This window comes from Sorghum bicolor, chromosome 3, assembly GCF_000003195.3.
Source record: "Sorghum bicolor cultivar BTx623 chromosome 3, Sorghum_bicolor_NCBIv3, whole genome shotgun sequence".
Taxonomy (NCBI): domain Eukaryota; kingdom Viridiplantae; phylum Streptophyta; class Magnoliopsida; order Poales; family Poaceae; genus Sorghum; species Sorghum bicolor.
In genome coordinates, this window is record NC_012872.2 from 64964224 (window position 1) to 64988980 (window position 24757).

The 24757-nt window shown below is 45.9% G+C and overlaps 5 protein-coding genes across 5 annotated transcripts; all 5 read right to left on the minus strand.

The window, feature by feature from the left end:
- Positions 1897-3242, minus strand: LOC8055006 (probable pectate lyase 4). The gene has a single exon (XM_002458581.2). It carries the CDS (start codon positions 3148-3150, stop codon positions 2029-2031), a length of 1122 nt encoding a protein of 373 aa, XP_002458626.1. The 5' UTR covers positions 3151-3242; the 3' UTR covers positions 1897-2028.
- Positions 4350-5145, minus strand: LOC8082385. The gene has a single exon (XM_002458582.2). It carries the CDS (start codon positions 4929-4931, stop codon positions 4536-4538), a length of 396 nt encoding a protein of 131 aa, XP_002458627.1. The 5' UTR covers positions 4932-5145; the 3' UTR covers positions 4350-4535.
- LOC110433301 lies at positions 7705-9378 on the minus strand. The gene is made up of 3 exons (XM_021455121.1): positions 8856-9378; positions 8724-8766; positions 7705-8080 (listed from the first exon to the last, which is right to left on the minus strand). Exons 1-3 carry the CDS (start codon positions 9256-9258, stop codon positions 8044-8046), a joined length of 483 nt encoding a protein of 160 aa, XP_021310796.1. The 5' UTR covers positions 9259-9378; the 3' UTR covers positions 7705-8043.
- Positions 13908-15025, minus strand: LOC8082386. The gene has a single exon (XM_021457427.1). It carries the CDS (start codon positions 14726-14728, stop codon positions 14372-14374), a length of 357 nt encoding a protein of 118 aa, XP_021313102.1. The 5' UTR covers positions 14729-15025; the 3' UTR covers positions 13908-14371.
- On the minus strand, positions 19365-20355 carry LOC8082387. Its single transcript, XM_021457364.1, has one exon. It carries the CDS (start codon positions 20209-20211, stop codon positions 19864-19866), a length of 348 nt encoding a protein of 115 aa, XP_021313039.1. The 5' UTR covers positions 20212-20355; the 3' UTR covers positions 19365-19863.

Consider the following 24757-nt stretch of genomic DNA (forward strand, 5'->3'; position numbering starts at 1 on the left):
CATTTTTCTTGAATTTAACTGAATTTATATATCAACATTTATAAATCTCTAAATAGATCTAAAGTCTTGTTTACATCCATATTCTAACAAAAAAGCGACCTATTACCTCCGATCGTTTTGATCTTATACGTCTATTCCTCACCGTGTCACCACGGACGCGCGAGTGAAGTCCAGCGTCGTGCCCCGGGTCCCAACTCCCATGCTCATCTCTCTCCGTGTGTTGGAGACGCATCCACACAATGGACCCATTTGGATTATAGGCATTGCTCTCGCGCCTTGAAACCGCCTAGGCCCACACGCCACCCACCTCACCCCTACGCCGGGTTTCAAAAAACAATAATCACTAGGCCCCACCATGGACCCATGCCTGCACGATGCCAGAGGGAAGGAGAAGAACGAGAAGGGGTGCTCACCATTGCCGGTTCAAGTATCGGGCGAGAAAGTTATGAAAAGTCTTGCAATGCTTAGGAGTTACTGATTACATCTTATTGGACCATATTTACTATTTGATTGTTCGTAAACGAGAATGGTTAGAATTTCTCGAACAATTATTTGATCTTTTTTTTTAGCTTTTTGTATGTTTGATTTGGTTCCTCTTTGAGATCTTCCTATTTAGCTTCCATAGAAATAATCTGGCTAATATTTTTTTGTTTTGTTTCTTTAATAGTTTGCATTATTATAAGTTATATTCGGTTCATCTGATTTGGATCCGACAGTTATGAAAATCGAGTATTCTATGGATAAAAACACTCGATTCTGTTTTTGTTCCCAATCAAGTGTTTAGGTGGCATCTAACACTAAGTTGTCAAATATCCCTGAAACACCTCTAAGTGTTGAATATAAAGCTTCTTTACTGAACTTTAAACAATTATAAACTTTAGACCATGGGACCGATTATATCATATAAGCTAAGTTTAGACCTGATTGGATAAAAAGGCTTATATGTCTCCCTTACCCTCTCTTCTCTCCCCCTGTCCAACTCCATCCCTTCGCCTTGTAGTAGCAACACCTCAGATGGCCTAGCCCTGGATGTGGTGCCGCACCTCGATGATGGCACCAAAGTTGCACTCCTTGAGCGCCCGTGTCACCGTATAGTCTGTCGTGCTTCAGACCGGTGGGGAAGACTAGCACAATGGGGGGTTGCGAGGCAGCTCCATGTAGAACTGTCGCAACAACGATGCAGGTGGGTGTGTGGCGGCGGCAGGGGATTCTGCCCTGGGTGAACTATGAAAGGAGATAACTGTGAGAGCAAATTTGTCTTTTAGGCAAATGTTGTTTAGACTTCATTAGGTCACTTTTGTAATCTAAAGTGATTTGAGGGGTTAGCTAAAATTTATACATCACTTTAGACCACATGTTTGGAGACTTTAGATCTAAGCTTTGGTGTTTGTATCCCAGGACTAAACTTTAGTCCCTCTCACATTTGTGTATGAAAGTATGTTCTATTAATTCATCTAATAATATTCTTACTACACATCGCAAATATTAATATATCTTAATATATTTGGTGAAATTTAACTTGAGATTTATTGACTCTTCAGAAAAACGAAAATAACATCTTCTTCTTTTTGAAGGGATGAGTAACTCAAACTATTTTAAGGTTGTTTATTTTCTGAAAAAATAACAATACTATAAAAATACATTTTATAATAAATCTAAAGATACTTAGTTAATATTATAAATATTAATATTTCTTTTTAAAAAATAACCAGTTATTTGACTTGGTACTACATGTAGAAGTACATTCTTTCCGCAGCAGAGGTAGCACTTGAGCCCACTTGCATGTTCTTTCTATTGAATTTATAATCTTGAGAAGCGTTAGACTTTCATGTTGGTTGCTCCAATAAGCTTCATGTTGTGTTCTGCCACACTGCGACACCATGGTGCCGCCCCTGGTTAGAAAGGAGATGCATTGAGACACAAAGGCCACGACAGACCAACGCACAAATATGTAAGCGTGCCAAGCTAATAACGCAACATGTAACTCTCTGATAGTGGCGGGCGCATCTGGTTCTTGTCTCCATTTGATCAGCACGCGGCGCCGACAGAGCACCTGAGAACGCCGGCGTCCTTGGTCAGCGACCTTACTTCGTTGGAGCTGGCTGCCGCGAAGGCCTGATGCTTGTTGTAATTCGGGCGCACCCTGCTGCCCGTCTGCTTGAAGAAAGCGCCGTTCTCGAAGGAGTCCCCAATGGAGGCCCAGTCCCCTCCATCCCTCCCCGCCACCGGCATCCTTCTCGTCACCTTCTTGTTATCTGCTGGGCCGGAGGCCATGAACAGGTTGCCCTGGCTCTTGACGCTTGGTCCCATGCTCCCTCCGATGGCGTAGTCTTTCCATCCCATGTACAAATTGTTCACGACGTGAGCGTAGCCATGCCTAATCCTTGGCATCCGCTGGTTGACGTTTGGTCCGAACCGGTTGAACGCGACGGTGACGCGCATCCGGCTGTCGGCGGCGTGGCCGTCGTCGTGGCCGAGCAGCATGACCTTGTCGTGGTTGAAGAACCAGTTGTTGGAGATGGTCACGTCGGTGGAGCCGACCGTCACGTCCACCAGCCCGTCCTCGCACTGCGACAGGGAGTTGTGGTCGATCCACACCTTGGTGCTCGACACCAGCCGGATGGCGTCGCCGTCCATGCCGCCGGCCGGCTGCACGGCGCCGCCGGGCCTGACCGCCGGGCCCTCGGGCTGCGCGCGGCAGTCGTGGATGTGCAGCCCGTGCACGATGACGCTGCGCACCTGGTACAGCACGATGCCCGCGCCGCCCGCGATGTGCACGTCGGCGCCGCGCCCGTCGATGGCCGTGAAGCTCTTCACGAACAGCGGCTGCGCCAGCCTGATGTGCATGCTCCTCGCGAAGGTGATCCACACCTTCCCGGCCAGCACCGTCGCGCCGTACCGCAGCGTGCCCGGGCGCGGCCGCACCGGGTCGTCGCCGGGGTCGGTGACCGTGTAGCGGATGACACCGGCCCCGCGGTTCTGCCGCATCTTCCCGGCGAAGCCCACCGAGCACACGGCCAGCCGCTGCCGGTTCGCGGCCCAGTTGCGCTGGCGGCGCCAGCACCGGTCGATGATGTTTTGGCCGTGGACCGTCGTCAGTGCGGCATGGAGGATTAAAAGGAAGACGACGATGAATTCTTTGGAGGCCATATGCTGCTCGAGACGTGTCGAAGTTCCAAGCCTGTTGCGCTTTGTTTGATACTATATAGAAGACGACGAGGTTGACAAACTTGTAAGACGTTTTCTCGCCATTTTGAGGAGGGCGGCGGTTTTAATACATTGGGCCGCAGCAGGGCGAGATGTCATTGACTGTCGTTTGTTTGATTGAAACTGCCGAATGCAAGTAACAGTGTTCGTTTGTGTTTATTTAAAGGTAAACTCGTTGCAGTTGCGGTATTGGTTAATGCTTCATTGATGAACTCATGAGCAACAATAATAACCATGGCGGCTATTTTAGTTTTCACATTTATGGATGCGTAACATACATATATATGAAATGTAGAACATGCATACTATATATACAGTACGTAAATTGCGGGAATCATTTGACATGAACTGTTGTACTCCCTCCATCCCAAATTGTAAGTCATTCCAAGAATATTGGAGAGTCAAACTTTTCTAAGTTTGACCAAATTTATATAATAAAATAATAATTATTATGATACCAACTAAGTATCATTAGATTCTTCCTTAATTATATTTTTAAAGTATACTCACTTTATCTTACAAATCTTTGTATTTCTCTCTATAATTTTGGTCAAACGTGAAAATGCTTTGACTCTCTAAAATTCTTGGAATGACTTACAATTTGGTATGGAGGGAGTAGTACACACGCGAACCGCCAATGTGCATCTTCTCACCGTGTAGCCGCATAGGCCATGTCCATTCCACACAGTAGCGGCTTGGGTAGGCCATTGTCCGGGGCCTCGGCACGCTGACAGTGGCCCGCCCGAACATACACACGGCGCAAGCGACCGTGGCCCGTGGGCCATCGCGCTCCGTCAAAGCCGCGAAGGTTGGAGCGGCTAGCGTGCACGCCGCCCGGCGGCCGGCCAAAAATCAGGGTGGCCTTGGCCACTCCACGCGCGCCGACCACGCGATGTTCCGCCCGCCTTCATTTCCTCCGCTCATGGTCTCCATTCTCCAAGCCCGCGCACGGCAGACGGCCGCGTAAAAGGACCAAAAGATGCATGCTTCGTAACTTCGTTTGCTTTGCCACTTGCCAGTTTCAGTCGTATATTTTCGCATTACTTTTGTTCCTACTGTAATTAAACTCCTCGTCTTTTGCGATCATACTGGACGGCGTATGAACGGAACTTCAGGAACTGGCCTTGCACAAATTCGTTTCCCACAGCTGAAATGGACCTAACAATTCATTAATTTCCCCTAGACTTAAGTATGTACATGTCTGAAAATTCTGATATTTACACACTGATTAGTGATTACACTTGCACCGAACAAAAGGCGGAGACAACGACGACCGAATCACTTCAGAACCACCAAATGAATAACGAGAGATCAGACACGTGTAGGTGTCATGGTGACTCGACGGTCTCCGGGATGCTCTGCAGCGCGGGCTTCCAGTGCCAGTGCCCCTCCCTCTGGTGGTCGCGGTGATGCACCTCGCCGGAGTTCATGATGTCCGCCAGCAGCTGCTCGGCCGACCGCCGGCCGCTCCCAAACCCTGGTAGTAGCGGTAGCCCGCCGTGACCGCCGCTGCCATTCTTCTCCATCAGCTCGTGCAGCTGCCTCTTGGTGATCCTGATGGTCACCTCAGAGTCGTGATGGTCCTCTCTCCTCCTCTCGTCGTCGTGGTGGTGGTGGTGGTGCTCGCCGTCCGACGACGACGAGGTCGCCTCCTCCTCCTCCTCCCACTCGCCGTCGTCGACCCACGACTCCACTGCGCGCTGCGACGCCGTGCAGTTCCCCATGGACACTACTACGCGTACTATCTGCTTCAAGGCCTTGATCAACTGCCCTGAGCTAAGCTACTTTCTTTGTTGCTTCTTTGAATTCTCTCCCCTCTCGAAGCACAAGGCTGCTCTGAGACGGATAAGTAATGTAACCAGATGGGTTTCGGCGAGTATTTATAGGGCGGGAAGGGAGCAAGGGCCGGGGAGGAGGGAGGCTGCGGTGGGGAAGAAGGATGCGGCGGCGGTCAGCAATGAGACTGCACATGCCGTTCCGATCCTTCTGCTATTCTTCTCGCCCATGATGTCACGCGGGGGAGGCGGAGGCGGGTTCCAGATTCCGACGTGGCGTGCAGGGTCATGCCCCAGCCCCCAGGTCAGAGGAGCTCATCCTCGGCGGGACGCCAACGAGGCAATCGATAGGACAGATGCCTTGCTGAGACGCGTTCCCAAGCGAGCGCTGCCCGACGTCGGGCTGCGACTGCGAGGTGGCGTGTGACTGTGAGTGGAGTAGTGGACCGACAACACCACACCCACACGCGGTTTGTCGCGGGCGGTTGGGCCGGCCTTGGTGTGAATGGGCTCTCAAGCGAATCTTTGGGGGGCATCAAGGGCGTACTGCCTCGCGCCTTTTTTTTTTCCTTGCAATACAAAAGGAACGAAGAAACTACGTGGAGACTTTGAGTTGTGTGGGTGGGTTCAGGAGTTCCATTGATTAGGCTGTCTCCAATACGACATGCATTTGGGAACCCAAACCCAAAATAGGTTTACAATACAATACCTATAGCCTATAGCCTCCAACAGACTACCCATACAGAAAATCCAATTTGGGTCTCTCTCCCCGAGACCCATTTGCAGATAGTGTTGTCTTTTAGGTCTTGTTGTTGAAGAAGACTAAAAATAAGTATGGAACCTTTTACGCTACCCAAAGGACAAATAAGTCTTGTATTTTGGGTGATGATTATTGAAGATAGTCTTAGGATGAGGGTTTTCAGTCTGCCGCTTGTACTTCAGAGGTGGGAAGAACTCCTGCTTAGAAATTATTACCAAGTGCTGGAACCTTTTACGCAATTGCGGAGCATAAGACCAAAGGCATCTTCTTGGAGAGATGGTGGGAGAACACGAGGAGTTCCACATGTGATGGTTTGCAGTACATTTGTATGAATTGGGAGGTGCAAACATGGGCGTCCCAGAGCCCGTGCGGGCTGTGCGACCGAACTGGGCCTCAAAATTTATGGGCCCCAAAATTTACTAAGGCCTTGTTTAGTCCACAAAAATTTTTGGTTCGGGTACTGTAGCACTTTCGTTTTTATTTGACAAACATTGTCCAATCATAGAGTAACTAGACTCAAAAGATTCATCTCGCGGTTTACAGACAAGCTGTGTAATTAGTTTTTATTTTCATCTATATTTAATGCTCCATGCATGTACCGCAAGATTCGATGTGACGAGAAATCTTGAAAATTTTTGAGGTGAACTGAACAAGGCCTAAGTGAGTATATATAATAATTTTAGATTTATTTTAATTAGTAAATTAGTCACAGAGACTCAATAAACATGGCTTGCTACTTCCTTCGAGAGAAAGCACATTGAGTCTATGATCGTGAAATTAGAAAAGTTTATGGCGGGTAGTTCTTCTTCGCATAAGTTTGTAACCCTTCGTGAGTGGTTTCCTCCCTTGGACTTGTTCCTCGCTCTTGGTGTTGTTCGTCGTTCAAGAGTCGAGACCTAGTAGCAATCCTAGACGGCCGGACCCAGATTAGGACGCCAGACGGAGATCATTGCCTAATATAAATTCCATCCACAATCTCTATTTTATTTAGGTAATCTTTTATACATTGTCTTTGTAATATATTGATATTTGATATTATCTTTTTTACATTTTGATAATAGATGCTAGGTCTTTACTTATTGTTTTGAACTGAGCCTCATATTTGCCCGAGACGCCTCTGGTGCAAAGAATCTTGGAGAGATGGTGGGAGAACACGAGGGCTTGTTTGGGGATGCACATATACTAGTAGGAAACGCGCGCCCCTGCGCGCGACCAATAAGGGTCCGATGAATTTTGCCCGAAAGTAATATAGATGTTATAGGTGTAAATATACTTGTACATGTTTGTGTGCATATGAAAGCATCAAAAAGGTAGTTTTTGAGAAAGCACAAAGAGGGTTTTTTAAATCTCTGTATTTTCCATAGTCAACATCTAATTTTAGAAGTTAAAAACATATAAGCACAAACATTGAAGATTTTTTAAGATTAATGAAAAGTTTTATCAGGTGCAATGGTCAATCAGTGAGTTGCTAGAACAGCTCTCTTTGAAGCAAAGAGCTGAAAGCTAATTCTATATGCATATGATCAACATGGAAACCTGATACAATGTTCCAATGGGGAAAGGCACACATACAAATAGGTAACTAAAAACCACTGGATGGAAGATCGGACGGGCCAGGGATTGATGGGCGATGGGGATGTGGCTTTGTCGCTGGAAGTCCATGGCTATTGTAGGAAAGAATTAATTAACTGGCACAGGTAAACATGTGCGTAGCTTAGTTATTGGAACCAAAAAGAGTATCTCGCATGAACCTGCACAATCTAAAACTATTTTCCCATAATAAATAGCCGTATAAATCAATATAAGCCTGAGATACACATGCACCAAAAAAAAGAATGCAATGAGATTTGTAAGGACATTTTAGGTTTATAAGGTGACAAGTATTTAGGAAACTCTGTGCAATACTAAAAGTGTGTTGATCTCGTAACAATCATACCAACAGTGGAGGTTGGTAGGCACTAATCTAGAAATTATAGAAATATTTCTTAACCTGGCTCATAAGGTAATCAGTTTATTTTGAGCTAACTGAATCATGACACCCAAATTCATGAGAAGGTTAAACAAATGGGATAACCAACAAATAAAGAATAACCTTGAACTGTCCACAACTGCAGTGTCACTGTCTGCACATAATCAAGAACCCATTAGTCATGAACAGATGGATGAAATCCTGGAGAGGTGGACAAAACAACACACATCACTGCACCTCCTGTAGCTAAAAAACAGTGCACCTCAGCTTCAGAGTAGGTAGGGAGCACACAAAAAAGAAAGGTTCATTCATCTTTAAATATCTTGCTGTGGCTATCCTTTGAACCAACACTTTTCTAAGCAAAGGACCCTGCAGCAAGAAAACAATTCAGTGTTATCAGAAAATGTATCCTCTGAAGTCTGAACATTACAGGGCAACACATCCATTTATATTGGTCTAACATACAAGCACTGACTTCTCTGGAAACTCAAAGGTAAGGACCTAGGATCCACAACCATTAATCACCACGTTGATTTGCTAAGCAGGTAGCAGCAAGGGGAAAAGGGAAGGTATGTTCCTGGTGATATACTCAGCAATAGGCACGTGCAAAAATTCAGAATAAATCAATTGCATAATGTCAAATGTCAGAACAAATGTGAAATAAAGAAATGTAACCAAGCAAAGTAATCATAGCTTGCTATAGGAAAGGTTGGTAAAATACAGGGGCTGTTAATTAGGATAAAAATGGTAGTACCATGAACCTCATATGGGAGGAGGAAGGTTTCAGATGATAGTCATAATGTGGATGCATACATGGGAGGTGACTTTTTTAAATCATTGATACTTACAGCAACCTGAGGAAGCAAACTTATATCCATGGCATAAAATTTTAGAAACAAGCAATAAGAAGAACATATATTTAACAACTTTCTTCACATGGCAAGCTTGTTAGTCTATAGTAACATGCAGCAATCGGTGGACATATTGTAGGAAGACTTAAATATATGATTACCTGGAACCCCATTGCTTTCTAAAGAAAGGAAATTTAGCACAACCTGTCCATATATTAAAAACAGTCACATAGATCAGGTATTGAGAACACTCGCATAGATTAGGTAGAATAAATGAAATCATGGGGACTCACCACCGCAGGGGACGGAGGGGTAGAGAAGGCGGTCGGTGGTGCGCCACTGTTGCCTCGGGAGAGATCGAGAGAGAGAAAGAGGACAGGGAGCCCGGTGTGCTGCCGCGTGGAGAAGGAAAGGGCGGAAGAGGAAGGGAATCGGGGGCAGAGAGGAGGGAGCGAGGAGGAGAAGGGCCACCACCACTACGCCGAGGCCTGTTCCGCCGCATGGAGCACCGCCGCCGTCATGGCCGCCAGCCCGTGCAACGAGAGCGAAAAGTGAGCGAATCCGGAGATTAGAGAGGGAGAGGGAGCAGCCGCAACCACCGCCGGCTGCTGCGCTAGCACTTCTGTAGAGAATAGGGACAGAGAGAGACGGAGAGGGGCATGGCACAGGGTAGGGGATTACCGCCACCGCCGCCATGGCCAAAATCCGGAGGAGCCGATGCACCACCGCGTCGGAGAGCGGCTAGCGCTAGTGCCCAACCGGTGCACCGCCGCATGGGGAGAGAGGGAGAGAGGGAGAGACGGCGGCGCAGGGAGGGCCGGCATGAGGAAGCGGCCTTTTTTTCCTCAGTGCTTTTTCTTCGGGGGAAGACAGGAAGACTCCAGAGCTAGACTACGGTGGAGTAAAACTGAGCCATTAAAACCAGATCAAACGGTTAGATTTTATTTTGCTAACGTGGACAGCCTGGTCTTTCAGGAATCGGTTCCCAATTAAAGAGGTGAATGCACCTTAACCTACAACTAAGTTACCCATATGGATTCATGTAATATATGTACATCTAAACAGGGACTAATATGGAATTTTCAATCAGAATAGTGGTAGTGGTCTTCTTTTGTACTCCCTATGTCCCCTAAAAAATGCAACGCTAGCATGGTGCAATGTTTTAGTATGTCAAGTTTGACCAATTATATATAAAAATATAAATAGTTATGATGTAAAATTAGTATTATTAGATTTATTATGAGATATATTTTTATAATAGTGTCAAAAATATCAATATGTTTATCTACATTCATTTCAACTTTGGACACGGAAACAAAAAAAAAGAGTCTAGAATTGCATTCTCAACCGGAGGTAGTATGAGTGTATATGTAGGCTACGTACTCAAGGAATTCAAGATGTTGATTTTGGATTCGTCCAACGTGTCGTGCCCGACCTCAGTATTCCACCTTGAAATATCCGACATGGTACAGCACCGGTGTATACAGGACAACAATTGTTCCATGATATTTCCACCTACTCGAGGAAATGGAGGTTCGTCCATCCATATATATATGATGGTTGTCAACCCCAAACCCAAAGGACAACATTCTCATACGGCTCTCAGGTGCCCATCTAGAATGTCTAATCATATGGTCATGAAAAATAAATTTGGAACGACTTGTTATATTGACAAATTCATGGCAACCACGACGGTTTCTTCTTCAATGAAGACGCTTGTTCCAAAATAAAAAGAAGGGCGCTGCTGTGAATGTTCACCGCCGGCAATAGCTGGTGCAACGTGCCGAAGAACTGAGTGTCCATGCACTAAATCTCAAATTAAAGATATCAAGAACGGATGACAGTTGAACCTGCAGGGACGCTGCCGGTGCCAAAAATCGCACCCACGTGTCTTATCAGGTCTGGGGTCGAAATGAACGAGGGTCGGGGAAGCGAGTGCTAAATCGCACCTGTGCCGGCTATTGGGGGCATAAAATGTTTAACTTTTTTTACTCCAAATTTAACCACTCGTTTCATTCAAAAAATTTATATAAATATAGTCAAATTTAAGTTATTCTTGAAGAACTTTTATTAATAAATCAAATCACGACAAAAGAAGTGATATTTTGCATAATTTTTTAAATAAAACGAGTGGTCAAACTTGGTATCAAAAAAGTCAAACGTCTTATAATTCGGGATAAATTGAGTAGTTCCTACATGTTTAGCACATCTAAGTATCACTAGTACAGAAAATTTAATGGAGTTAGTCATTTTTCATTAATGGAGGCGGGTATTCACAACCACCTCTAATGGAAGGCCTTAGTTGATCGAGAGTCGAGACTTAATAGAGGCGCTTGCTTTGCCCGCCTCTATTAATCAATTGAAAAAATTAAAAAAAAAACGAGCCTAGACATGAGTCCATCCAAGGTCTGGCGTCGAGCCCATCCACAACACGTATCGTGCATCGTCGGGATCTGCCACCGCCGGGAGCAGCCACCGTCGAGCATGTCAACGGATCTGGCCACCCCGAGCTCACCACCGATGGATCTGGCCACCCCGAGGTCACCGTTGACAGATCCAGCAGCCAATTCATCGCGGACAGATCCAGCCACCTCGAGCTCACTGCCGACAGATTTAGCCGCCCCGAGGTCACCACCGATGCATGCTCTGAGCTCGCCATCGATGGATTTGGTTGCCCTGAGCTTGCCACTGATGGATCCGTCGCCTGGACCTAGGAGAGCCACCAGAAGTCGTCGCTGCTCACGCTCGGGGGAGGGAGAAGCCTGCTTATTGCTTGGGAGGGAGGGGTCGTCCCACCACGGCCACCGCGCCACACGGACTCGCGCTCTCGTGCCACCACAGAGAGGGAGTGCCAGGAGAGATATGAGGGGGAGAGAGCCAACAGGAGAGAGGGAGGGAGCACCTAGGGAGAGAGGAACGAGCATGGGGGCTGCGCCGCTGGGAATCGAACGGAGAGAGGACTACTGATGGAGGAGAGAGTGAAAGAACAAACCCTAACTTTGTCTATATATATCAAAGATGGTTGTTAGGCGGGCCGCGTCTGGGTCATTTGGGCCTCAACCTTTTTACGAGGTGAGCTTTATAGTGTGTCTGCCTCCAAAAATAGATTTATGGAGGCAGACACCTTAAGAAGAACGCCTCCGAAAATAAATTATTTTTGGAGACGGCCATCTTAATACGCCTACCTCCATAAATTCATTTTTGGAGACGGGTAAAAGTGGCCGTCTCTGTAAAAAACCCGCCCGCTTCCGTTAATCACTCAGTACTTTCCGAGACGATTGGATTTTGTGACCGTCTCCATTCACTAAAGTGCAACTCCACGCGAAATCAATCCTATAGTAGTGTATTAATGTTTAGTCCATAAAAAATATATATAATTATATGGTATCTATGTGGTAGATGACTATATGTGTGATATATAGATGACAAACTTTGCTTGTTTTATAACTTTCTATAACTATTAATGTAATCATCACGATATATTATTGTGAGATTAAACACCTGACAGGTACCCAAAGCTCACGGAGGACCCGCAAGGACGGGTCTGTGAGCCGTTGACATCCCTAGTTCTGAAGCACCTCGATCTTGTCCAGACCTTTGCCTAGCTGAATTTAGGTGCTTACTTTATGAACACAGGGTAGTACACTGAGTTCTTTCTAGAATCACCTCGGGGAAAGTTATAAATGAAGTGTTGCGTGGAGGTTGACATTATGAAATGTTTCAAAAGCTTATGCCCTTAATTAATCTACCGGTTAAGTTTATTATATAGTCGTCCACATATAATTGATGCACATGTATATAAACATATTATATATATATATATATATATATATATATATATATATATATATATATATATATATATATATATATATATATATATATATATATATATATATATATATATATATATATATCCTGGAATATATATTTTTTCTCTAACGATAAGTATCTCTACTTCTAATATCGGCAGTGGAAGAGAAGAGGAAGATTGCGGTTGTATTTCACGTCCCGTGCTTTCGACATCTTTTCTGCTTCATTATCAACCTATTCGCTTGTCTTATCAACTGTGTTTTTCTCTCACAATAAATTAGCCAACAATAATTTCAGCCATGACTTTTATACCAGCGAACAGACATAAGGTGATACCTACATAGTCGATATCATGTGTGAACATATATCTATAACGGTTTAGGCCCTTAAGTAGCAGATTATTGATGTACTCCCTATGTCTTACTCTAAGTCTATTTAGAGAACGAGAGTCGTAGGTCTAAACATGCTATATCTTTTTCGTGATCGGATCTTTCACCCGTTTTTCATTAGATATCATTCTATTTTGACCTAAGTATCTCTACTTAGATATCATTCATTCTCCTCAAAAAAAACTTAGATATCATTCTATTTTTTATTTTATATGATTAGATTAGATTTTGAAACAAGTCTAGAGGGAAACCGCAAAGGTATAAGTGATGCTTATAGGATAGGGCAACAAGGCGGTGGCTTTGCCTTAGGTTGGCTTGTTCTGTAGAGAGGTGGTGGTTACAGTACGAGGAGACAAGGCCACAAGGGCCACGGACCTCGCTCGCTGATGTTACTAGGCACGAGAGGAGCGAGCTAGCGCGGGCGCGCAGATCACAAGTTGTTGTCATGCGATGGCCCGTCATTTTCGTGTTGCACGGAGTCATGAGCGAAGGAGCAGCGATCGAACCAACGCAAAGGATTAGCTATCCTGATGAACAAATGGATGGAGCCTACTGTACTCTGTTGTTGTGGAATCGCACAGGATGATGAGGAGTTGAGGACAGTGCTGGTTTCCGTGAATGGTGAATTCAAGATGAATATCGGATGTACTCCCTCCGTTCCAAATTATAAGCCTAAGAATTTTGAAGAGTCAAAGCATTTTTAAGTTTGACTAAAAATATAGAGAGAAATATAAAGATTTATGTCATAAAATAGGTATACTATAAAAATATAACTAACAAATAATCTAATGATACTTGGTGGGTACCAAAAATGTTATTATTTTACTATATAAATTTAGTCAAACTTGAAAAAATTTGACTCTTCAAGATTCTTAAAATAACTTATAATTTGAGACGGAGAAAGTACTACCAAACAGTAAAGGCCATGCCTCAAATGCTCAAATTGCATTGCCTACAGATATTAGATGAGCCCTACGTAATCCAACAACTATCGACTCTAGTTCATCATCATCCCGCGCACGCGGCTAGCATTGGTTGGTCCGAGCCTCAACGTGATATATAAGTTATCACCGGTCCCCAGTGCTACGTAGAATGGACTAGTTCAATCTTCAAAGCGGACACCCAACAAACGGACGCAATACAGAGCTGGTAACTGTCCATTTCCGCTACAGAGTTTCCGTTTGACTGTGATTTTTGGACGTGACCTGAAGTTCTAGTAGGTGAGCATACATAGCGCCTGCACTGACTAGCTCCTGGAAGTAAAGTAGTACTGTAAGATCGCTACTCTGCACCTAAATAATCCGTACTTGTCGTTGCTGAGAGCAAAGTCATGCAGTACTATTCTCTATGCCTAGCTGCCATTCCACCGTTTTGCATCTGCATGCAAGAAGGGAGTAGGCACAGATCGAGGTGATAGTAAAACATTGTGCAAAATTCAAGTAACTGCTTCTGATCAGCATTTTCAGTTTGTACGCCTGTACAATATCTCGGAAAGAATCGCTAACACCTGCATCTTCCTAGAGCAACTCAACTATGCACATACAGAACTAAGCAGACAGAAAACTCTGATCGAGAGAGATGGCTCAGAACTCGTGAGCCATGCATCATCACGACTCCTCGACGACAGCCTCCGGTATGCTGCGCAGGGCGGGCCTCCAGTGCCGCCTCATCTCATGCTGGTAGCACACCCTGCCGGAAGCCATCAGCTCGGCCAGCACCTCCTCCACGTGCCGCCGCTTGGCCTTGCCGTTGCCGTCCCCACGCCCACGGCCGCCGGCGCAGCCGGCCTTCTCCAGCAGCTCCTGCAGCTGCCGCCGCGTCACCCTGATCTTCACCTCCACCTTCTTCTCCTCGACGGCAGCGGCGGCGGCGGCCGCCGCCTTGCTGCAGACCTCCGCCTCGTCCTCCCACTCGTCGCCGTCCGCCCACGTCGCCGCGCGCTGCGGCCTCAGACAGTTCCCCATGCGTGCTGGCCGCTCGCGAATCGCGATCGATCGAGCAGTGTTTGCAGATCGACGCTGTGCCTCGAACTCGATCGATCGGCGCGCGCGGACGGAATAGAGGCGTCCTCTTGCCGAGCTTTGGTTTCTGGGTTCCCTCAAAGAAAAGCTTTGGTTTCTGGGATTAATGCTCGTCGGTTGCTCGCTTATCGTCGCCGTGATCTGCTTTGCGAGAGGATTCCGGATTTGGTGACGAGAAGCTTATTTATACTACGGTGCTAGAGCTCGAGAGGTGCTGTGCTTTACATGCCAAGTTGGACGGGAGACCGTGTCGCGGACTCGCGGGCCGGGGAGGCTTCCGCTTTCCATCTGGCCACGTGGACGGCCGCGGCGACCCAGCGTTCCTCCTCTACAGACTAGTAGAGGTTAGTGCGGGCGGCGAGATGGAGGCGCAGGCAGGCAGGCAGCCGCGACCGGGACGGTGGTGGGGGTGGGGGGACGGCGTGACGTACGGTGGGAAACTGGTGGGGGAGACGGAATCTTCAAAAGCCTTTTTTTTTTTCCTTTCCACGCGAAGGACGGAAAGGAGCTTGGCCAGTGTGGACGCGGCTTTTCCATAGGATCTTGCGCTAACCGGGAAGCCACCAGGGAGTCACTCAGGGACGGGTCCAGCGACAGCGAGTCTCGCTCCCGGCCGGTCTCTCTTCCGCGCCGATGGGGATAGGGTCCGTGCGTGCGTTTGTGACCAACCGTGCGCAGATTTGGAAGGCTTCAGCTGCCGTGTCCGCAGCTGTTTTTAAACTGCGACAACTTCGTGAATAAGATCATGCAGCGACAACAATTCGTGAATAAGATCATGCTCTTTTCTCCGGCGATCGGCATGTCGCACCGGTTCGTAGCCTTTTTCGTTTCGTTCTTTGCCAACTGCCATGCAGGGATTTCCTAACGCTAGCCTTTTTTTCGTTTCGTTCTTTGCCAACTCCCATGCAGAGATTCCCCGATGCGACATCGTGGCTTTTTTTTTTCGATTTATTCGGTGGAAGTTCACACCTACTATATTAATTAAGAGAGCAAAAGCTCGAACCATACAACGTACTTCCATTCCAGTATATACCATAAAGTGTACATTATGAAAGAGAGAGGAAGTAAAAGAGCAGAGCAAAACGGATGAGTCAACAAATGCTACACCAAGATCAAAATTAGTCAATCCAGGCCACTACCAAGGCTCCTTGTACTGGCAGGCCTAGCTAGGCTCCGGCGTCTTCGGTGGCAGAGCGTAGCAGTCTTGCCGTGGTGATGTCCGTAGCATCGATGATCAAGGCGGTTTTAATTTGGCCTTCCAAAGATCTGCCAGAGGATGATGAGCGCATCATGTCGAGATGCACTTTCACCGACAGGTTGATGGTTGCCTAATAGACCATGGCGTCTTTTGGTCACCGACCAACATCAACCTTCACATATGCAACTGGTGTCCACGTCATATCTATCATCAGCCTTTGTAGGGTGTCAAAACAGCCTGCAAAGGCACAAGTGCTTCGTTTGATGAAAAACTCGAAGTGCTCATCATCGTGTGCATTGGAACAAGAGAAGAACAACCTCACTATAGATTTTCGAGGGATCATAGTGCCCAAATACGCAACACTTGAGGGCCATAGGCCACTGATGTGTCAGGGGAGAGCACTCACTTGGGTTGGAGAAATTGACAGCTACGTACTTGCTCTATCCACATGGCCTATTAATTTTTTCCTAAGGCTAATGCTTCTGTTAACCTACGATGCTGCTACCCTAGGCATCTAGCATCATAATCTTTGGGCGAGGTTTCTGGATCAACTGATGAAAAGCCATTCATCTATGTTTTATGATGTGGAATAGAACCCTTAGTTTTTCAGAAAAGCTAGCCATTGTTGACCATTTCTATCTGCTCAAATGCTGCATTTTGGCACCATCCGATCCTTAGCTATTTGTTTCTGTCCTGGAATATTCGCTACCACGAGGAGTCAAACCAGGACTTGAGGTGCTACTGAGGCTCTTATAACCACTAGGATACATGTTCTTTCACCATTCGAACTAGGTTTTGACTGGTTTGTGGCTGTGTTTGGTTGAAAATGATTGCCATTGGTTTGATTCCTAATTGAATTCTGACTAATTCAGATCATTTTGGAAATCGCTTGCCGAACAAGAATATGTTATGATAAATTTGCTCGCGGATAGTTATGAGCAAAAATTGAGTTGCAAAGATAATAAGCAGTTGCCATGTTACCTATAAAGTTATATACAAAACTACATTGTAAAAGTTACGATAAGAAATCATGATGGTGAGTCCTATCCCTGAAAAATGTTTTGGACAAAAGTTGTGAGTATAATTTTATAATTTTCTAAAAATGAAATGTTGCAGAAACATTGTTTTTCAAATTAAAAAGAAAAATCATGACGAGGTTGTTGGTTTGTAGTGCAAAGAACGCTCACTGATTGGTAGGGTCGTGGTTGGGACTAAGTCTAGTTGGAACTTCTTGTTGCTATGTCTGATTAGAACTAATTATTGCTACTGAGTTTGCTCCCAAAGTTCTAAAGTTGGTCCCAAAGCATTTTTTCTACTGTTAATTGTTCTTTGACTAGCTGGAACAAGTAACATCCGCTTCAAAATTCAGATGCGCTGTTATATTGAAGCACTCGACTTTCCCTTAAGCATAATCGTGTTTTTTTTATCACATAGGACATTCGGGATCAGAGTTGAGCAGCACATAATCACTTGCATTTGAAATAGACATGTCCTACCTTTTCTTACCAACAACCATAGATAATGTGCAATGCCCCCTAACTGTTATTCGTCATACCTACTTGACTCTGGGATAGCTAGAATTTAGAGCGAGGGTGGTCCATCTAGATACAATAAGCCAAATCGTAGGATGTTCCTTATGTTTATAACCTTTATGATACTAAATAACATATCAATTATAGTTCTAATATTGGTTAAAATCTTAGAGTGGTCTACAGTCCAACGTATCACCTTGGTAGCTCCGCTTATTTTAGAGTCTGATCAAAACAATGGTTGACAAAGGATGTCTGAAACTCTGAATTATTGTGAATAATCACGACGACTCGGCTGATGGTGTTGAATTAACCTAATGAAGCAAGAATCATTAGTTCAAACCTTGATTAAACTAACAAATCAAGAGCTTTTATTTAGTCCAAATTAACCAACTATCCGGGTTTGATAACACTATAGGACTCCATAATAACAGTTCCTACTAGTTGACGAGCATGCTGCGGCGTTACAAAACATATATATGCTTACGTACCTTTGCTACTCATGAAGACAATCACAAGAGATATAGGAGTATATGCTATTTCACGTTCCATTAGATGGATTTTAATTAGGCAGACAATATGGTTGTTTAATTTGTTGTCATCTCTTGCACAGGGCATGATCAATTCTTATTTATGCAGATATACACACATCAGCATATCTTCACACATGTAATTGCAGCACTCAATTGTAATTGATTGCTTCACTTGGTTTATAAATCTAGCTTCTAGCAATCTAACGTCACTTAGGACGTTTTCAATGACAAATTACAAATAGTTAGCTAGATGAGTCTCATAAATAATAAACAAAGAATACGATAGTAGAGAGTTACGTGGGTTGTGAGATAGTTGTTTATGGAGAGCGGTCTAGATGTCCTAGCTATTTGGGAGTCGCTAGCTATTTAATCTCTCTTCTCGATAGCCAATAAAAATTTCTTCCTAAACTAGCCATTTGGTAACCACTACGGACACCCTTAACCATATAGTTTGTGCGGATAACCTTTGTTATTAGCATCCGTTCAAACAAATAAATACCTCGAGGGACTTGCTCTCTAGTTATTATATTTTTAGGCTTAACATGCTACAACTACAAGAAGATTGAGTGTGGAAGTGGGATATTATTACGTCATTTTAGAATCAGCGTAGTCCTGTTTCGTCCTTTTAATTATTTCCATAAATTCGTATGCGAAAAGTCCACCAAAAACATTTGACCTACCAAATGATTTTTTTTTGAAAGAAGACCTACCTAATAATTGCTCTACATCTAACATCTGTTAACCACCATCAGACTGAAGGTTCAGGACACCGAAAATATACATCATGTCAAATACATACGGATTTGTCACTATGCTGGAAAACGCCAGTTCAGAGCTCTGGAGGACGGGGCCCAGAGAGCAACACCTGCGGTCAAACCGACAGCTACACTACGGCCACCACTCGAGAGTTAATCGACTGATTGTTACGTCGAGCAACCTTGATTTGGACCTCGTCTTGTCAACGTGTGTTGGTGCGCACCTACTGCTAATGTGGATCGGCCATTTCATCGTCTCCATCTTCTTGTAAGCACTGAGCAGGTTTTGTGTGGTAAATTTTGACCTGCGAAATGTGTGGTTCATTTTCGTAGTGAAGGTACGTGTCCTGGTCCCGACAGAATGATGAGGCGATGAGGCATTTGCGCATTTTCATAGACGATAGAGTACATTCTTGGGGTCAAGTGCTCAATTCTCACCAAAAAGTTGTTCGCTTTTCCTAACTACTACCAGTGAGTTCTTTTTACTGATTTTTTTTTTTGGTAACTAGCTCTTGCTCATCATCTTTTGTCTGTGGCCTGGAAAATTAGCCTGAAGAAGGTCCCTGAGTTTTTTGTCGATAAAAGAAGTTCCCCTGGGCGCAAAAGATAGAGAATCTAATACATAGAGTAAGCTCAGTAAAATAAAATAAAAAACCAAATATAAAATGTACATATATTAGTTGCCTCTTGCGTCAAGCACAAGCTAAATAAGCATTCCATGCTGGAATAGTGGGCTTTTAGTGAAGCGGAATCAATTTGTACATGGAGTATGCAGTCCTGGGCCTGGCTCTGCATGGTAAACTGAGGGAACCAATCAGCAAAAAGTGTAGTACTCTGCTGACCATGAGTTGTTGATCATGCTCTGCTACGTAAAACATGGGTAGTTGCTCAAGAATTCCCTACTTCTGTACATCTTTCGTTGTATACTGCATCCAAACTAAAAGAATGATGACACGGTGAGTCACCCAATGAAAAGCTGCCAGCCTGCAACTGCGAAGAAGCAACCGAAGACGAGGAGGAGAAACCAGGCAAGCAAAACGCCATGGCAGCAGTGTGCCGTGCGTCATGACTCGACGGCCTCCGGGATGCTCTGCAGCTTGGGCTTCCAGTGCGCCGCCTTACAGTGGTGGAGATGGTGGTAGACCTGGCCGGCGTTCATGACGTCCGCCAGCAGCTGCGCGGCGGCCCGGCGGCTCTTGAGGCCGTGGAGGCCACCGGCCCTCTTCTCCATCAGCTCCTGCAGCTGCTTCCTGGTGATCCTGATCGTCACCTCCGCCGCTTCGTGGCCGTGGTCCTTCCTCCCGCTGGTCCCGGCGGCCTCCTCCTCCTCCTCGGCCGCCGACGGCACGTCCCACTCGCCGTCGTCCGCCCACGACGTCACCGCGTGCTGCGTCACGGCGCAGTTGCCCATGGATTGTCCTTCCTCTTCTTCTTGTCGTCCTTGCTCAGTCGTCGTCGATGTTGTCGCCGGCGCCGCCCGCTGCGGTGCTGCTGCTGCTGCTCCTGCGTAGCCGATGATAGATTAGGTTGGTGGTCTTTGTGCGACCGGCTCGCTCGGGCCGGGAGTTTTTATAGTTTGATGAGGGAACGGCGACTTCCACTGAGGGAGGCAGGCGCGACCGTTCCCCCGCGCGGTGCACCTAACGTTGGCGCGGCGCCGGACTCCGACGTGGCCGTGTAAATCCTGCGTGGACGTCGAGTTGGAAAGTGGGCGAGTGGGCTGGCACCGCGGGGTCCACGGGTCTGAACGCGGGGGCGCGGGGGGATCTCCGGCTGGAGGGGGCCCCGCCGGCCCGGTGGGAACGCGGCGTTTCCAGGGGGGATTCCCCCTGCGCGGCACGGGCCAGAAGAGCTGCGCGGCATGCGCTGAGCGCTGGTGACAACACACGGCGCGTCGGTGTCACCCAGCACTCGGAGTTGCTTAGCCGCGGCGCGCGCACTTGGTTTTGCGGCTGGGACACCATCAGCACCACTACCACATGCCGCATGCCGCGGTGCCGTAGCCGCAGCCCGCAGCGGCCGGTTTCGGCGGCGGCTGCGCCTCGTCGGTGCCGCCGGTGTTGCACCGCTGTGATGATGCATCGTAGTCGCATGTGTGTGCCTCCGAGTAGATTCCGATCTCGGTTAGTCGGTTAGCAGTGCCAGCCCCTGCAAGTTCTGGGCACGTTCTTCCACCGGTGACTTAGCTGCCAAGGACCGTGTACCGAAGGCCGTCAGATATATGCAAGAGCGCGAGCTGGACGATGGCGATGCACATTGGCCCTGCTGGTGATCATGGATACTAGCTGCGCCATGAGTGCATGATGACTCCAATAGTTTAATTAATCCGTGTAGCATTCTGTATTAGGTTATGGGATGGAAATGGCAGACGGTGTTGCCGTTTTGCAGGTACCCATGGACGACGATCGACGACCCCTATATTGTAAAGTTAGCAACCAGAAACGAGAAGCCGACGTGCGAGCTAACTGCTGAAATGATCCGCGACCTACCGCTCTGCTTGCACGGTTGGTACATAATACTCTACTCCTACATAGGATGGGCAAACTGTCAGGTTGAGTTGGCCACTTGGCCTGCCTGCTTACGTAGCTCGACAAAGTGAACAGTTAGCCAGCCAGCCAGCCAGCCAACGGGCTACAGCCCACCGATCGGTGAGGGCGTGAGGCGTGTACATTTCTGCGTTCCTGTTCCGTATGACGCCATCGAACGCGAGACATATCGATGAATTTTGCAGCGGTGTCTGGGTCACATCTGGGTGGATAGGATGAACTCCTGCTTGCACGAGCACACCAGTGACCAGCCGCGGCGTACGTCAGGGACCAGTTGACTTGGCGCCAAAGAAAACTAGGGGCGAACAGCAGAAGTCGTGTGCTACGTACAATTCTATCTGGGCTCCAGATACAAAATACTGTGCTGTTTGTTATATATAGTTGTCACTTGGCTGGCACACACATCCGAATTGAATATCGAATTCATTGGCAGGGTAGGCCTTGTTTAGTTCCCAGAAAATTTTGCAAAATTCTTCACATTCTCCGTCACATCGAATCTTTAGACGCATGCATAAAGTATTAAATATAAACAAAAATAAAAACTAATTACACAGTTTGGTCAGAATTGACGAGACGAATCTTTTGAGCCTAGTCAGTCTATGATTGAACAATATTTGTCAAATACAAACGAAAGTGCTACCGTGTCGATTTGCCAAATTTTTTCGGAACTAAACAAGGCCATGGTTCTGGAGATTCTGTAACCGTTGCACCACAGAGATGTCGTCTCATGCGTCTGGCAGTTGCCAATTGGTATTTGGAGTACTAGTCATGACTCATGACCGGCGCGACGGCTGGTTGAGCATGTTTCGTGGTAGCCTGAGAGCATGGTCTTGCCGCCGCCTTGGTCCAGCAAAGCAGTCTGGGCGGCATGTCAATATGGAGTTTGTGGGAGTGCATAAAAGGGCTATTCTGCAGGCATGTGCCCGGTCCAGTGGCGTGTGTAAAACTCTATTGCAATTAAGGCCTTGTTTAGTTCCGAAAACTGAAAAGTTTTTGGAACTGTAGCACTTTTGTTTTTATTTGACAAACATTATCCAATCATGGAGTAACTAGATTTAAAAGATTCATCTCGTGATTTACAGATAAACTGTGTAATTAGTTTTTATTTTTGTCTATATTTAATACTCCATATATGTGGCGTAAAACTCGATGGGATAGAGAATCTTGAAAAGATTTTGGTTTTTGGGTGAACTAAACAAGGCCTAAGAACGAGAGACGACGTGCCGGAGTTCTCTCTCCCACGGTGGACGGCAGGAAACCGTTGGGAAGGCAAGCTCGGTACCCTCACCTGGTGCTGCAGGCTGGAGCTAGCCGCAACAAGAACGAAACGGGACATCAGTCAGTTCTGTGCTGTTGCTTCCTTTACGACTCTTGCAGTTTTCGTCTAGGGCCTTGTTTAGTTCTCAAAAAATTTTGCAAAATTTTTCAGATTCCCCGTCACATCGAATCTTTAGACGCATGCATAGAGTATTAAATATAGATGAAAATAAAAACTAATTGCACAGTTTGGTCGAAATTGACGAGACGAATCTTTTGAGCCTAGTTAGTCCATGATTGGACAATTTTTGTCAAATACAAACGAAAGTGCTACAGTGTCGATTTTGCAAAATTTTTTGGAACTAAACAAGGCCTAGGGCCTTTTACCTTGAAAACCAAAAAGTTTTCAAGATTTCTCGTCACATCGAATCTTGTGGCACATGTATAAAATATTAAATATAGACGAAAACAAAAACTAATTACACAGTTTAGCTGTAAATTACGAGACAAATCTTTTAATCCTAGTTAGTCAATGATTAGATAATATTTGTTACAAACAAACGAAAATACTACCGTACCGAAAACTTTTTACTTTTCAGAACTAAACAAGGCCCTAGCAGCCTGGTGGATTCGGCAACGCCGTTGCTCTACGTAGTAGCGCACGAGTGGAAGTTGTCGTGTTCTTGTTCAAGAGAGGGACTTTGCATTGCAGGCAACGACCTGATGTAGACAACGGCCTTGTTGATGTCCGAGACCATGAAAGTGCCGCCCAGCTCCTTTTCTTGACCATGGTATCTGTCTACGGGTCTGAATCCCTTATTATGCTGCCATGCAATTGATCCAAGGAATTCTTCACTTGCGTGCGCGCATCACTCGCGAAGCCAGCAGTAGGATCAGAAAGCAAACTGAACGGAATCGATACCTGACAGTGAATGTGAACGGGATATTTTGTACTCCCTCTGTTTTAAGTTTATGTTTGTTTTTTACATATAATTTAATGTGTACCTAGACATTATAAGTCACGTTTTATTTTATTTTTTTACATACAAAAAAAAGTAAAAAAACGATTTATAATTTAGAACAAAAGGAGTATGCACATTTGGTCCCTTTTATTTTAATAAAAATTTCTAGTAGGGATTTAAACGACACCTCCTGTTTCAAAAAAACAATGTGAACGGGATATCTCAAATCTAGTTGAACCGATTTGATTAAGCCCCTGCTTCTGCATGTGGTTAGGCGCGTTAGCGTGTCGTGGCATGATTAAAACCCTCCTACCATCAGTCTGGTAAGTACACCGGCCGGGCGCCTGAAGACCTGAAACTGTCGGTACAGCTAGCTAGCACACGAATTCAGAAATTCTGCGTGCGGCAATACCCAGACTGCTTTGCTGGACCAAATTGAGGTGCGATTGATAGCGGTCGGTCTTGACCTCCTGTTGTCTGTTGTTTGCGTTCTCAAAAGCCCATGACTGTGACCGCCGACACACTCGTGCTGCCTCTGAACTCTGAAGGCTCACGAATATGAGGTGAGCATGCACAGCTAGTCAGAACTCGCAAGGCAGCGGCAGATACCAGGCTGATGTTTCGTTGTCTAGGCACTCGAGGTCACGAAAATGACGTCGCTACTATAGTTTACATACATGATACGGAGTACAAAAATGCAGTACGTGTTCCTTCCGAGAAAAAAGCTGGATCCAATGGAGTGCACGACAAAAAATAGGAGGAAAAGGGATATATACTGACGCTATGGATCTCATCATTCACCGAAAGATCATAAAGTAGAAAGACACAGGGAGAATAGGTGATCAGAGTAGAGACCAAATTTGCTTGGTCGGCTAGGTGTAACAACCTTGCTTTGTTTCCAACTGAGGACACTAATTTATCGAAAAATTTCAACCTTGAGGGGGGAAAAAAGACGAGTCGTTAACTTACTTGGTGCACTGAAATGAGTAAAAATACATGGGCGGGTGCAGTAGTTTTTTTCCGCGAGTAGGCGCGCGTGCTGTAGCTATGGTGCGTCGCATATGACAATCAGAGAAAAAAAAAGCGTCTAAAAAGTAAAAACTGATTAATGGTATCATGAATCAGTTGTGATACGCGATGGGGATTCTAGCGTCATTGCTGGCGTCACTCATGTAGTTGGTCTACGTAAATT

Excerpts from the sequence above, each read along its gene's own strand:
- LOC8055006 (XM_002458581.2), bottom strand. The coding sequence starts at position 3,150 with ATGGCCTCCAAAGAATTCATCGTCGTCTTCCTTTTAATCCTCCATGCC.
- LOC8082385 (XM_002458582.2), bottom strand. The coding sequence starts at position 4,931 with ATGGGGAACTGCACGGCGTCGCAGCGCGCAGTGGAGTCGTGGGTCGAC.
- LOC8082387 (XM_021457364.1), bottom strand. The coding sequence starts at position 20,211 with ATGGGCAACTGCGCCGTGACGCAGCACGCGGTGACGTCGTGGGCGGAC.
- LOC110433301 (XM_021455121.1), bottom strand. The coding sequence starts at position 9,258 with ATGGCGGCGGTGGCGGTAATCCCCTACCCTGTGCCATGCCCCTCTCCG. Across the intron at positions 8,767-8,855 it reads CCCCTCCGTCCCCTGCGGTG|GTTGTGCTAAATTTCCTTTC; the intron begins GTGAGTCCCCAT and ends ATATATGGACAG. Across the intron at positions 8,081-8,723 it reads AGAAAGCAATGGGGTTCCAG|GGTCCTTTGCTTAGAAAAGT; the intron begins GTAATCATATAT and ends TTCTTGCTGCAG.
- LOC8082386 (XM_021457427.1), bottom strand. The coding sequence starts at position 14,728 with ATGGGGAACTGTCTGAGGCCGCAGCGCGCGGCGACGTGGGCGGACGGC.